The following is a 14,118-nucleotide window of genomic DNA, read 5'->3' as shown; positions in this document are numbered from 1 at the left end:
ATTTAAATTTATGTTATTTACTGCCAAATTTTTGTTTAAAGTTAAATTAACATTAAACATTTACAAGTCTTTGTCTTTACAAAGTAAAACTAAAATAACAAGCAAAGCATTCTTGGAAAAAAAAATCTGAAGCAAAAAACAGAAAAAGTTTGATGATGATTTTTGATTCCCAGAATGCTTTGCATGAGGCCATTATTGTATAGTTTTATTCTGTAAAGATAGAGACGTGTTAATATTTAATATTTATTTAACTTTGAACAAACTCTTGCCAGTAAATAACAAAAATTTAAATCTACGGTAAGTTACCGGCAACCAGCTGCAAGTAACACTGTAATTTCTACTGAATATTTTTTTACAGTGATCACTATCTTAGAGACCATCCATCCTTGTTGTTTGTTATCAGAATAGTTTCTCTGCTTAAATCAGCATTGTATTTATTTAAACCGCTCTGCTTCTGAATGATCCCTGCCATTAAATAGGCGGTTAGAGAAGAAATTGGCCAGATGATTGGTGTTTCTCAGTCCCTAGAGAGCACAAAGGTTAAGTAAAATATCAGCATGCTGAATTACAGCAGCGCTAGATCTATTAGACAGGCTTCATCATCCATCAAAGCTCAGTATGGACGCCGAACATCGCCGCAGCCCTTCCGCTCTCCATTAAGTTCCCAGTACGCATGGTTCCCGGGCAGACCACCAACAGCACTCCCCGCACTACCAGCACAGGCCCGCTGCTGAGTTAAAGCTCTCCTGGGGCCTCTAGTTCATTTAAAGGCCTTTGTGGGGTGCCATTAATTCTGATAGATAGACATCACTAAACTGCTGAACAAACACCCCACTCACACATTTGCATACATTACAGTAATGGTGGAAAAAAGCATTCGCACTGATATGAGCTACTCTGTCTGCATTTCTCTGGATATTGAGCTCGGTTTTGAGAGTGGAACTGTAATAACTACATGGTGTTAATGTATGCCAGTGTATATGAAATGCATTTATGTAATGAAAAAGTCTCTAGACTGCAAACGCCTTTATGAGGATTATTATATATATATAGGTTTTTTTTGGAGCGCAAACAATAGATAATATTCTCCAAAGTATACACTTAAATAAAAAATAATGCTTCACTGTTAGCAGGTAGTGTGAATTATGATTCACCGAGATTTTTTGTACGAAACACTGTTTAAATAATGTACGCGAGCCGGTGCGATTTCAATTTTGTTCTTGCAAATACCCACACTGCATCTACAACTAGTCCTTCACAGCTTACCTAATATTTCAAACAAACATAGTCTCACATATTCATATTACAAACAACAAGGGAGCGTTGAGCAGTGGGTAATAAAAGAAAATCCTTTTATTTGACTCTAAAAACTAACCCTTATTCATATCTAGAGTTTATTTCTCTTTGCAACAGTGTGCCGGGCGCATTTTCCAGGAGGCCTTGATTTGGTGCCACAATCATTTCTATTTAATGAATCAATATATCAACTGTGCATCGCCACGTAAGCTAATAAATGCATATTTGTTCCAGAGTTATAAGCGCCTTAATGTGAATCTAATATGATATTCCCTTATTTGGCGAAATTTTTTAATATTGCAAAATGTCACCTCCATAGTTTCCGAGGAGTGTGAAATGTGTACTGCCATTATTACATCCAAAAAAAGCTGACACCCACCTAGGCAAAATTCCTCTACGGCTCTCGCTCACTCCCTCTCTCTCTCTCTCTAGTTAATGCCTTTTTATATCATAAAATTTGCAACATACTAGTTCATTCTCCTACCTCACAGGCAGGGCTCTAAATCTGCTGTTTGAGCTGGCGTGAAAACTGAAGAGAAACAAATGTTCTGCATATGAAACGGCACAATCGCGTTGCGTTGGGTCTCCCTAGAGCAGAAGAGAGTAAGAAAATAAATAAAAAAAGAAAATAATGTGATTTCAGGCTAGATTAAATCACACGGATCTCAATGCTACAGTGCATAGAAAAGGATGAAAACCTGAGGAGTCTGACAGTGCCCACCTGGTGTAGTCTGATTTGAACGAGTATCTACAGGCAAAGAACACATTGTAAACAAGACAACATCTGTCTATTTTCTTAGTCACACAAATTACCTCTCCCGTGCCATTTAAACAAACCGGTTTTAACACACATCCTTTACTGCCATTCGAAATACACCAACTCATCTGTCAAAAAGTCACACTGAGGTCAAACCCATAAAGAGAGTCCTAGTAGCCTGTTGCTATGGAGAGTGATGGTGCGCGGCTATAGGCAAAAAAACGCATGCATGCCCGCCCGCGCACCTCCGCATTCACAAATTCAATCACTCCCTCTCGGGCATCTACCCTGCTGTCCACAATGGCCGAATGAAACGGCTTTTGGCCTTATTTAGCTCCGTGACAATGTCTGCCCCGTGATGCGCAAAAGAGTCGGCACAGCTGTGTTTGAACGCCCTGTCAGTCAGTAGCCGGACTCCGACGCCCCTGAAAACGAATTGCGCCTGGTGCACAATGGGGGTGGAACCGTTTCCTTTCATCAGCTTCTCTCTCATTCTTTTCTTTGCTCACACCATCAAACGGATGTGACCATATTCAGTTCAGGCTGTGTGGCGGCTCTGATAAACAGAAGACAGAAGTGAGACCCGGTCGGGTTTTGCAATCGTCTGATGCCCACCAATTCGACATTCGCTAAAGTTCCGATCCTGCCACAGTCCTGTTAATCAATACCATCACTAAGGCCACATAGATAGTCTGCCTTGTTTTTTTTTTTTTTTGTATATGTGTGCAAGGGAAGCTCATTGTTCTAAAATCTAAAATTTAAGCAGCACTTTTTGACTCCGAGCAGATTTTTAGTGCGTGCTGGGCCTATTACTCTTACGCCACCCATAGTGCATAGTAAGCCCCCCATAAATCTCAGCGTCGAGCTTGTGAACAAAGAGCTAAAATAAGGTTAACTGCTGTCTTTCCTGTGCTAGGAGAACATATGGGAAGACTTTCAGACTTGATAAGTCATTGATTAATGGTTCATGCTCATAGTTAATAAAGCTGCAGAGAAACGGCAGGGATCGCGGTGGGAATATAAAAGTCAGTCACTCAGTACAGAAAACCAATGCAAACCTCCTTAAATCAAAATGTTTTTAACACCTGCTCACTTTAGGCACACAAAAACATTCACATGTCAAAAGGAAAAGTCAAACAACTGTCTAACTTCATCAGCCATCTAAATCTAACTCACTATAGTGATTGCTGTGTAGGAGTGAACCTATTCTTTTAGCCGCTTTGGGAGGCGATAGCCTTCTGAAAGTTCATGAGAAGGGACCTGTGGTTGGTTAGGAGATGAAAACAACATGATGTTATACATCCAACTGGCTAAAAAGCCCTCGTTTTGGCTGTGAGACGGTGTTGTGCAGTATAAATAGCCCCTTTGGAGAGCTTGAGGACCACTGATAAACATCTAACTTTGTGACAGCCGTCCAGTTCTCAAGAGGCAAAGTCTCTGAGAGACTGTAAACCCTTAAATACTATCCACATCCCATTGGGAAAAGAATCACCTGTGTCCCATTTCTGGACTGGAAAGCCAATGGCAAGTGAAGGTCTAGCATGAGCAGTATAACACACAGTCAGCCCCACATAAAAAAACAGTAGTACATTAATTTAAAGGATATTGACATCTTTTCAACAAACTTATCGTGTTTGTCATCATTCTTAGGGAAGTTCTGAATGTCGTTCTCCAGTCTCTGGATATGACGCTCCATTGTGTCCAGGCTGGCTTTCAGGATCTGGGCAGATACTGGAAAAGGAAGAGAGAGAAAACAATGCATTATAAATACATTCCTCCGATTGTGGATAGAGAAAGACTTCTATAGTCTATAGTGATAGTGAACTAATTAACACTTATTTAAAACAAATCTTTGTGTCTTAGTGTGCTATGCCTAATTGTGGAGAGTGCTATTTAAAGGGATAGTTCGGCCAAAAATGATATTAAACCCATGATTTACTCACCCCCAAGCTGTCCGAGATGCATATGTCCATCGTTTATCAGACAAACACATTTTCAGTTATCTTAGAAAATGTTTTAGATCTTTCAGTTAAATAAATGTGAAGTTACGGGGTCCATGACCTTCAAGTCCAAAAAATTTGCATCCATTCTTCACAAAATAAATCCAAACGGCTCCACGATGGTGGATAGGGGTCTTCTGAGGGTGATCCGCACGGTGCTGTTGTGGAAATATCCATATTTGAAACTTTATAAACCAAAGTAGCTGCCTTCCGGTAGCGCCTCCATCTTAGACTCCTCTGTATTCAGGATAGAGTATTAGCGTAGTGTACGCACTTTTCTTAGTGACGTATGACAAATTCGGAGGGCGGGGGCACAGAGCAACAGCAGAGTAACCTCCGTACTAAGATGGCGGAATAACCGGATGCGAGTTATTTTCGTTTATAAAGTTTTAAATGGGGATATTTCTACAACGAAACTGCGTGGATTGCCCTCAGAAAAACTTTGTTTATCATCGTGGAGCCGTTTGGATTTATTTTGTGAAGGATGGATGCACACTTTTTGGACCTGAAGGTCGTGGGACCCCGTAACTTCACATTTGAGTAACTGAAAGATCTAAAACATTTTCTAAAATAACTGAAAATGTCATCGTCTGAAAAATTATGGACATATGCATCTCAGACGGCTTCGGGGTGAGTAAATCATGGGTTTAATATGATTTTTGGCCGAACTATCCCTTTAAACTTGCACTTTATTGTAAATTTTTCTTCATTTTACTCTCCTACACTGTGTGGGAGGCTGATGTCTGCCTCCTCCATACTGTTTGTTGAACTCCAGCACTCTTATTTAAAATCCAATATTTGGACAAGCAACATTAAGTCTAACCATCGTACCCAACTCTTAGAAATCTTTAGATATAAAGTCTAGTAAAACCCAAAGTACTGAAGTTACTGCCAATGAATTTAACTAAAAAACTTCAAAGGTGAAGATACTACTTGAAATAAATGGATAAAAGTGGCACAACTAACAAAACTGTTCTTTAGATTACAAATGACTTACAACAATACTGATGCATAGTCAATGCAAGAAAAAATAATGAAATAAGCAAACATATAATATTTATGTTGATTACAACATGGACATTTCTTTCTTATCATTTTTTTGCTCATGCTCGCACTGGTTGTTTCAAGCATATCTTGCAGGTGTGCTCAAATATGAGCAGGTGTATCTAAGTGTTCCTGGGGTTGAACACACTGAGTGCGACTGCTGTCCGAGGCCAGAAAGGCATCAGCATGGGTTCAGCTTCATTAATCTCCACATAATCACTGTTTACTGCTTTCTGTCTCTCTCTGCACTCACTGCAGTCCTTTCAAGTCTGGACTTCAAAGAGTCAGCAGTGTCTTAGTGGGATCATTGGGCATGCGGACGCAGCCGTGATGCCTTAGTGCTGCATGGTGTATGGGGTGTATGTAGGTTTATCGATACATGCGGTTTGAATGATCGTGGCACAAGGAGGTCAAAGCCCTGACTCATGAGAGACATGGATATAGGTGTCTGAGTCTTAAAGTGGACAAAACCTCTCAGAGGGGGTTGATGTGAGGGCATCTGGAGAGAGCAGCCCAGGTCACATCCATCTCCTTAAACGTTACTTAGTTAAACGCCACTCTGATTAAAGGAATAGTCTACTCATTTTCAATATTAAAATATGTTATTACCTTAACTAAGAATTGTTGATACATCCCTCTATCATCTGTGTGCGTGCACGTAAGCGCTGGAGCGCGCTGCGACGCTTCGATAGCATTTAGCTTAGCCCCATTCATTCAATGGTACCAATCAGAGATAAAGTTAGAAGTGACCAAACACATCAACGTTTTTCCTATTTAAGACGAGTAGTTATACGAGCAAGTTTGGTGGTACAAAATAAAACGTAGTGCTTTTCTAAGCGGATTAAAAAGAGGAACTACACTGTATGTCGCAATAGAACTCTTGGGAGCACCTCGACTCGCCTGAAAAGTCCGCTCCCCTTCTCCCTCTCATAATGGGAGAGGGAGGGTGTTACTGCGCCGAGTCGAAGTACTCCCAAAAGTGCTATTACGCCATACAATATAGTTCCTCTTTTAAATCCGCTTAGAAAAGCGCTATGTTTTATTTTGTACCACCAAACTTGCTCGTATAACTACTCGTCTTAAATAGGAGAAACGTTGATGTGTTTGGTCACTTCTAACTTTATCTCTGATTGGTACCATTGAATGAATGGGGCTAAGCTAAATGCTATCGAAGCATCGCAGCGAGCTCCAGCGCTTACGTGCACGCACACAGATGATAGAGGGATGTATCAACAATTCTTAGTTAAGGTAATAACATATTTTAATATTGAAAATGAGTAGACTATTCCTTTAACTTTCGACCGAGACTTCAGCTTATATAATAATTACATAATTAGCGTTAATAATGTGACTGAAGATGTGTCTGTGCAGAATCCAAAAAAGGAAATTTTTGCTCTTTAACAGTGAGTGCATGACAAAATTAACATTTAAAGTGTGTACATTTTAGGAGGATCTCTTGAAAAAAAAAAAAAAAAATATATATATATATATATATATAATATACCTAACTATATTTTTAGAGGTATATAAAGAACTTACATAATGAACTGGTATGTTTTATTTCCTAAGAATGAGTCGATTTTATCTACATACACACACTGGGGGTCAACTCCATGTTTGCAGCTAGAATCTACACACAGCACCTTTAACATTTCAACATCCATATATATTTATATCCATATATATCACGGGGTGTGAAATTTTACAGTATTTGGCAGCATTTTCTTCTTAAATAAGACATTTAACAATACATTTTTAAGATGTAAAATAAATCTAAGGTGTCCCCAGAGTACATATGACGTTTTACCATATAGATAACTTATTATAACATGTTAAAATTGCCACTTTGTAGGTGTGAGCAAAAATGTGTCGTTTTTGGGTGTGTCCTTTTAAATGCAAATGAGCTGATGAAATGCAAACACTTATCGCCATGATGATGGTTTGTTAAATTGAAACTAAATTGTGCTGTCAATTATTTTCTCTCTCTCTGCATTAAATGGCACTGCCATGGTTGGATAGTGCAGATTAAGGGGCGGTATTATTATAATAAGATCCCCTTTTGACATCATAATGCTACGTTCACACCAGCCGCAGTAGAAGTGTCAAGTGTGAGTGATTTCAATGTTAAATCAATGTGAAGACGCGTTGACGCGTCCGGAGGTCTCACGGCGCAAATGAGGCGTTTAGCGCGGCACAGTTTGAACGATGCTGCAACAAATGGGCAAGTTGAAAAATGTGAACTTTGGCGGAAAAACGCACCGCGTTAACCAATCAGGAGTTGCCTCTAGTAGTGACGTAATTACAGTAAGTGAGCGGAGTCGCAGAAGCCCCTCCCATGGTGCGAATTTGCGTGTGAATGTCTCGATGACTACAATTTCACGCGTGGCTTTCACGCGCAAATGAAGCGAGTAAACTCAAACTGTTCAAGTGGCAAACTAGGCGCGGTACACGCGAATTTGACGCCTCAAACGCGGCTGGTGTGAACCAATGGTAAGAGGAGCTAAATTTCAAGGATCTATTTGGTAAGCCTTTTACCAAAACTAAATTACCGGGTCGTTCTTTTTCACATTTTCTAGGTTGATAGAAGCACTGGGGACCAAATTATAGCACTTTTAAAGTCAGATTTTCATGATATGTCCCATTTAAGTCACTTTAGCTTTCACAATTCAATCTGAAATCGACCACATAATGTTGCAACTGCTAAAAAAGTTACTGGCTAACAGACAAGGAAATGTGCAATTTACGCAAAGCCATATATACTACTTGCATTTGGTGTTTGCAAGTGTACGTTAGGTGAAGTATCCTTTATATACAGCTGGTCAGCCAGGCTGCAGGGTTTATTTCTCAAGGTCAAGGCTAATGACATCTGCTTTTCATTCTCAACAATAAAGCCAAAACAGGAGCAAAACTGGCACAGCTACAAATCTGCTCAAAGCAGTAACAACGATATAAAGGGAAGTCTCTATGTCATTAGGAGCACGCTGGCGGATTTACTGTCCCCTAATCAGGGCTTACAAAGCCGAGGTTAACATTCTGTCTGAGGACATACCTTGTGAAAGAGCAAAAACTACAAGAAAGAATGAAAGAGAGAGAATTGAAAGTGAATGAGAGGGCAAAGGCACGACTTTAAGCTCTCACGGCGATGCTACAAGCTTGTCAGGCTGGTTTTAAAAGCTGAAACACGATAGGTTTAAAGACCACTGATGGCATGTTGGAATTTTTTTTACACAGAAAGAGAGAGAATTGCGGGTATGCAAATGATGGAGATGGATAGGCAAGACTGCTCTCTGAGTCTGTGTTGAGGTTGAGAAACAGGCAGCTCTGAGGTCAGCTAATAACTGTGCCGACTCATTCATCTTACAGGTCTCAACACTGATGAAACTCAAACACTAGAGAGTACATGCTGAAAAAATCTTGTTTACTAGAAAACAAAGCCAGCGATGACTACAAGGCCAAAATGATTTGGGTATAGACACCTCGCATATTTCCCAATACGAGCTTTTAAGAAATTAATTGCTTTATTTAATTACGACAGTAAATATGATAATGTCAAGTGGCTCAACATGATCGGTTTTCAACATTACTTCGGCTAAAAAGTTAAAATGTAACTTGGTGTGTGGGTGTGAAAATTAGACTGAGAGGAATAAAATTTCATATTTCTTTTGATGTTCTTCCTCCTGTTATGGGTCAGTTTCTGCTTTTCAGCAATAAATCTGTTTGTCTCAGACGAAATTTTCCGCCTCTTAATAAAGAGCCCTGCGGGAAGCCCAGGCGGAATAAAAAAGGCACACATTTGGGATATCATTAGTAAGATTAACAACAAAATAAGACCAGCACGGCTGCGTGATAACTTGAACGTGCCCATTTTATATAATCTAAAGAAAAAAAGCCCTATAAAATTTCTGTCTTAGAAAATAACCATTACTAGAACATAAAATTTATACTAATGACTGTGACTAATGTCAATGTGGTAACATCCACCACAGTAACAGTGTGTGTCTGTATCCCTTTGATGGTATCCCTATCTCTTATATTGCATATACACAAAATGTTGGATTGTATTAACCCACAGTTGGGTCAAATTCAGATGAACCCAACAGCCAGTGGCGGCTCGTGACTGCTCTTCCGAGGGGCGCAAATTCAAAGTTAGGAGTGTCATGTGTGTTGCTCGTGTTTTCAAAATGTGTTTGTTGGGTCATGTGAACCATGTGCATCCTATGTGTTTTGTCAAAATAAGTGCCTGCTGCACACAAGTCAAAACCGTTTATGATAGAAGAGATGCTCACGTTTACAAAATACACGCAAGACACTCCCTTAACAGTAAACTCTGATTAGGCATGAGATTTTGCGAGTATCTGGCAAACGTGAGTGTCTCTTTTATCATAAACCCTTTAGACGCGTCTGCAGCAGGCATTTATTTTGACAAGACACGTGATCCACACACACGCATTTAACGCACAGAACACATATTTTGAAATAAGGAACCACACACGATGGGCTTCATACATGTTGTGACGAACTTCGCATCAATCGCCCACAAAAAAGAAGTCGCCGGCCGCCACTGCCAACAGCTGGGTTATTTCAGCTCAAATATAGGATGTGTCAACACATAGTTGGGTAACAACAACCCATCATTTTAAGAGTGTATGTTTTTCTCTTGTTTCCTTTTGGTATCATTACACTAAAGTTTGTATCTACATACTGTTTACTTCATTAAAATAAACACTTTCTTTAAACAAATTAAATGAATTAATTTAATTAAATGAATTAAAACTCTTTAATTTAATATAATTTTGTGTTCCATCAATTGTTAGGACTGGATATATATTATCTCTTCCTTTTAATAACAACAATGTCAACATAATACTTTTTATTTCAAAATTAATTATCCAGCTAAAACGCATGTTCATAAGCAAAAATAATAATTAAGATAATAATACTTTAAAGGGATAGTTCACCCAAAAATAAGAAATCTTAACTGGTAACCAACAGTTTTGGAGCACCATTGACTTCCATAATTTTTAGTATGTTTTCCTACTATTGAAGCAGTGCTCAATAACTGCTTGATGACAAATATAACTTAAAATATCTTCTTTTGGGTTTAGCTTAAAGGGACACTCCCCTTTTACTATATTTGTATACTACAAATATACTAGAGAAGAGTCAAGTTTTAAATAGGAAAAATATTGAAACTCTTTGGTTATTTTTTAGCGCAATGCTAATGGTCTAATCAGATTCAATGGATTATGCTAAGCTATGCTAAAAGTGGTAGCGTCATACCCAGAGATCAACTGAATGGATTCCAATACGATTTAAATGTTTAACTCTAGGGGAGCTGGAAAATGAGCATATTTTCAAAAAAGTGGAATGTCCCTTTAACAAAGAAATGTATACAGGTTTGGAACAACTTGAGGTTAAGTAAATGTTAACAGGATTTTCATTTTTGGTTGAACTGTCCCTTTAATTAACAAAAATGTGCTTCCATCAGCACATATTGTTCCATGTTTCATCCAACATACTTTTACAGAAGTATGAGCTACTAAAGAAACCTTTACTGTATGTAAATATCATTACAGGGCTAAAACAAGACAGCCTTATTGTCCAGACAATAGCATTACACAATAAGACAAACTCTGGTCTGCCTCTAAAAGATTTACAATCTGATTTTAGTGTCACTGAGCCCTGCCCCTCCATCCTGGCTATCTCTGTGTGACATTCATTCTAAGAGGCAGGGGACATAGGAGGTCTATTTCATTAAGCTCTATCCATCTCATCCAGCCATAAACTGCCACAAAGAAACGTTGTTTGTCATAAAAAAAGAAGATGTGCTTTCCAAAATACCAAATCATCAGCTCTAATGCTGGGATGTCAGCATTATCTTCAGGCACAATTTGGAGGGCACAATTTTCGTGTAAGATTTATAGATAAGGTGTATTAATATTTCATCACTGTAGCTCGCAATGCTTTGCGGATACAGTGTGAATTGAGATTTATTTCTGAGCCGGGTGCCCCGGTGTAGCGCAAGGGGTTGGGTTTTAAATAATCTCTACTAACAAAGGCAAACGAAGCATAAAACAATCAACAAGGTCACACATGAACAACCATTAAGTGGTTCACAATAGAATTATTATCTCTTTATAGATATATATGCGAATTACACAAGAGAGTTCATGCTTGAACAAATGGATGGTGGGTATACTTCCAAATGATGAATGTGCGTAAAGGCCAAAAAGAAAAAAAAAAGACCCAGTGCAGGTGGAGAGAGAGAGAGAGCGAGCGAGATGATGAGGTAACTAAAAAGGTTTAGGTATGAAGGCTATGGTCCATCACTTAACATATATACACTGATAATTGGCAGGAAAGTGCAATGCTTTCATTAAACTCCAATTAGAATGCAGTTCATTGTTTTCTTCCTGTGAAGAAGTTGGGAGAAGAAAGCAGTACTGGGTACGGCCGGATTACGTCTTTTAATTTGGTATGTAATGAGTTTGAGGCTCAAGAGACTCTTAAAATAAAGACGTTACAGATTCCCAAACTATCCCCTCTCTGGTTCTACCTCATTAACTGTAGAAGGTAAAACTTAGTTCTTCCAATAACCTTTCTCTACAATAAAAAGTTGCTTTTCATTGGACAACCGTGAAAAAGACACAACTTTAGTATTTAAATTTTATCAAAAGTGCAATGGAGGATTATTAATCTCAACATATAATGAATAACATCAACTAACAAGCAGCTACATGCACTGAAGACACACTGGAATGATTTTCTTTAAGGATTATTCTACAATCAAGTCTTGTTTACACAAACACCAGGTATTAAGTGGCACTAAGTTCTTAATGAGAAAATGAAAAAAGATATCACAGTAATATTATACACTACTTTAGCAATACAAAAACCAAAAGCCCACCTATTTCTCTACATAAAGGCATTTCAGGTAGAACAAAAGAGCTTGTGTCAGACTGTAAAAAGATGATACTTGAGGTGAGAAAGTAATCAAAATGACTAAATCTGGTTTGTATGATGCTAAAAAAAGAATCTTTTTTTTTCTGATGCTCAAATGTTTTTAAAGCTAAATTCAGACTCTCAACACCATTGTGCAGTCCAAACAAAGTCCTCCAAGCCAGTAAATAAAGAAATAAAGAAATGGACAAATGCCTGCATCTATTATTGTCTTTAAAATACTATTATCGCTAAAAACAGCAAACAAACAGTGCATCGTTTTTGCACAAATCATTTAAATTCAATACCAAAACACTGCAAGTCCACAATATATTTTGTGCTAAGCATAATTACTACTCGCCATCAATGAAGTGCTAATCGGATGGAGGGGGAAAAGCAAATCCTTTTCCGTCCGCTCCATTTATTATTTTAATACGTGTTTGCCTGAAATCCCTCACTTTGCAAAGCTTCATCATAATTAAAGAATTATTGACTGATCTGATCATCTGAGAGCGCTTGCATTTAAAAAACATAAGGTTGAAATATGCTTTAAACAGAAGAGGAAACCACAAGAGATCGCAGCTGATGCAATTCTGGATCGCAAAGAGTCAATAAAACGGGATAGAAAAGACAATAAGAACACAGTGAAGGAGTGCGTACCGAATGCATGGTTATTGAAATATAAACAATCCTACAGCACGTATGGGTGATTCTCACGAAATCCAGACATAGAGGTGTCCAGCATCACATTTAAAAAAAAGCCAATAATTTTTTGCACATACAAAATTAAAGCTCACGTAACACATGCTGTTTCTCCATTTCTGATGTTAATCTGAAGTACCTATAGAGTAGTATGACATCCTTTATATCTCCGAAGAGTCTTTAGTTTAATCAGATTTATAAAAGAAAGATTAGCTTTACCGAATCTTTCTGATAACGTATGAAAAAATGAAGAAGGAGGAGTTACTACCGCGGGTGGAGCGAGTACAAGTCATGCAACACTATACAACACTGTTTAACTTATGATTCACTACATGTTCATGTCATTTATATAATTTGCACGCTCATATTTACAACATAAGACAGAAGTCTTACTTACCGCATGCAACTCGTGACCCGGTTGGGAAAATCCAGTGCATCAAACACACACGCAAAACTCCGCTGCTATCCCGGATAATAAACTATATCCATTGTTTCCATAAGGCTGACTTTCTTCTCCTTACATCCAAAAACACACTTCTTCTTTCGTGCCATTGTTGAGTTTTGAAATTAAACTAAGCTTTGTCGCTTGATGTGAATGTTTGCAAGTGCTAGCGTCTCCCGCTGATTGACGAGTGGGTGGGGTTTTCCGGGGGAAGTGCCCATATAAAGAAGTGATGCGTATAGAAAACCCCTGAAACGTCAGTTGGACCTGTAATCGAAAAAACTTTCCGAAACTTGTACGAACCCTGGCGAAGTGCATTCGGCACAGAAATACTCTGTAACACATCCAACTGCTTTTTTGACACTTTGCCTACGTTTAGCATGAGGAAACAACTTTATAACTTTGTTAATAAGTCAGAATGCTTGAAATACCATTGAACCCCCCCCCCCCTTAAGGTCTGAACTTACTATAACTATTATTTTTAAAGGATTTAACAAATATTTCCAATAGAATTAATCACATTTTTTAGATTATCATTATAAAAAAATTATCATTACCACAACATAATATTACATTAAACATATACCTTTACAAACTCATGTTTCGGTAATGAGAACTACAAAGTTGTCTATGTACTATGACAAACAAATGCTTACCAGGTAGCCATCTTGAGTGTCACATTCAATTATGTCCCTATCAACTATTTTTTTTTATATTAGTTCCTTGGGGCTTAAACAATGATTAAAAATTGTTGCGGAGAATGAGAAAATTGGTTTAGGACACATTTATATTTCTTATTATTGTCTCTACATTTACCAATGATCACCAAATCCCACATGTTTCTTTACTGTAAATGTTTATAGTATAACATGCACTGAAGCTTTTTATTTTTTAGATTATTTTATTATAAATATTTCCATGTCAACGAACCAAAATCC

At 38.1% G+C, this 14,118-nt stretch overlaps 1 protein-coding gene across 11 annotated transcripts in view; it reads right to left on the bottom strand.

Annotated features, from left to right (window-relative positions):
- Positions 1 to 14,118, bottom strand: part of diaph2 (diaphanous-related formin 2) — a 510,829-nt gene that overhangs the window by 131,208 nt on the left and 365,503 nt on the right. For 10 of the 11 annotated variants that reach the window (XM_073854348.1, XM_073854345.1, XM_073854344.1 and 7 more), the window contains one exon: positions 3,660 to 3,784. In XM_073854348.1, coding sequence (XP_073710449.1) covers positions 3,660 to 3,784 — 125 coding nt within the window. Of the gene's footprint in view, positions 1 to 1,110; positions 3,314 to 3,545; positions 3,785 to 14,118 lie in introns of those variants that run through there. The other variant, XR_012357976.1, reaches the window with a different exon arrangement.

The sequence above is a fragment of the Misgurnus anguillicaudatus genome, chromosome 16 (genome assembly GCF_027580225.2).
Source record: "Misgurnus anguillicaudatus chromosome 16, ASM2758022v2, whole genome shotgun sequence".
Taxonomy (NCBI): Eukaryota; Metazoa; Chordata; class Actinopteri; order Cypriniformes; family Cobitidae; genus Misgurnus; species Misgurnus anguillicaudatus.
This window is presented reverse-complemented; position numbering and strand designations above follow the sequence as displayed.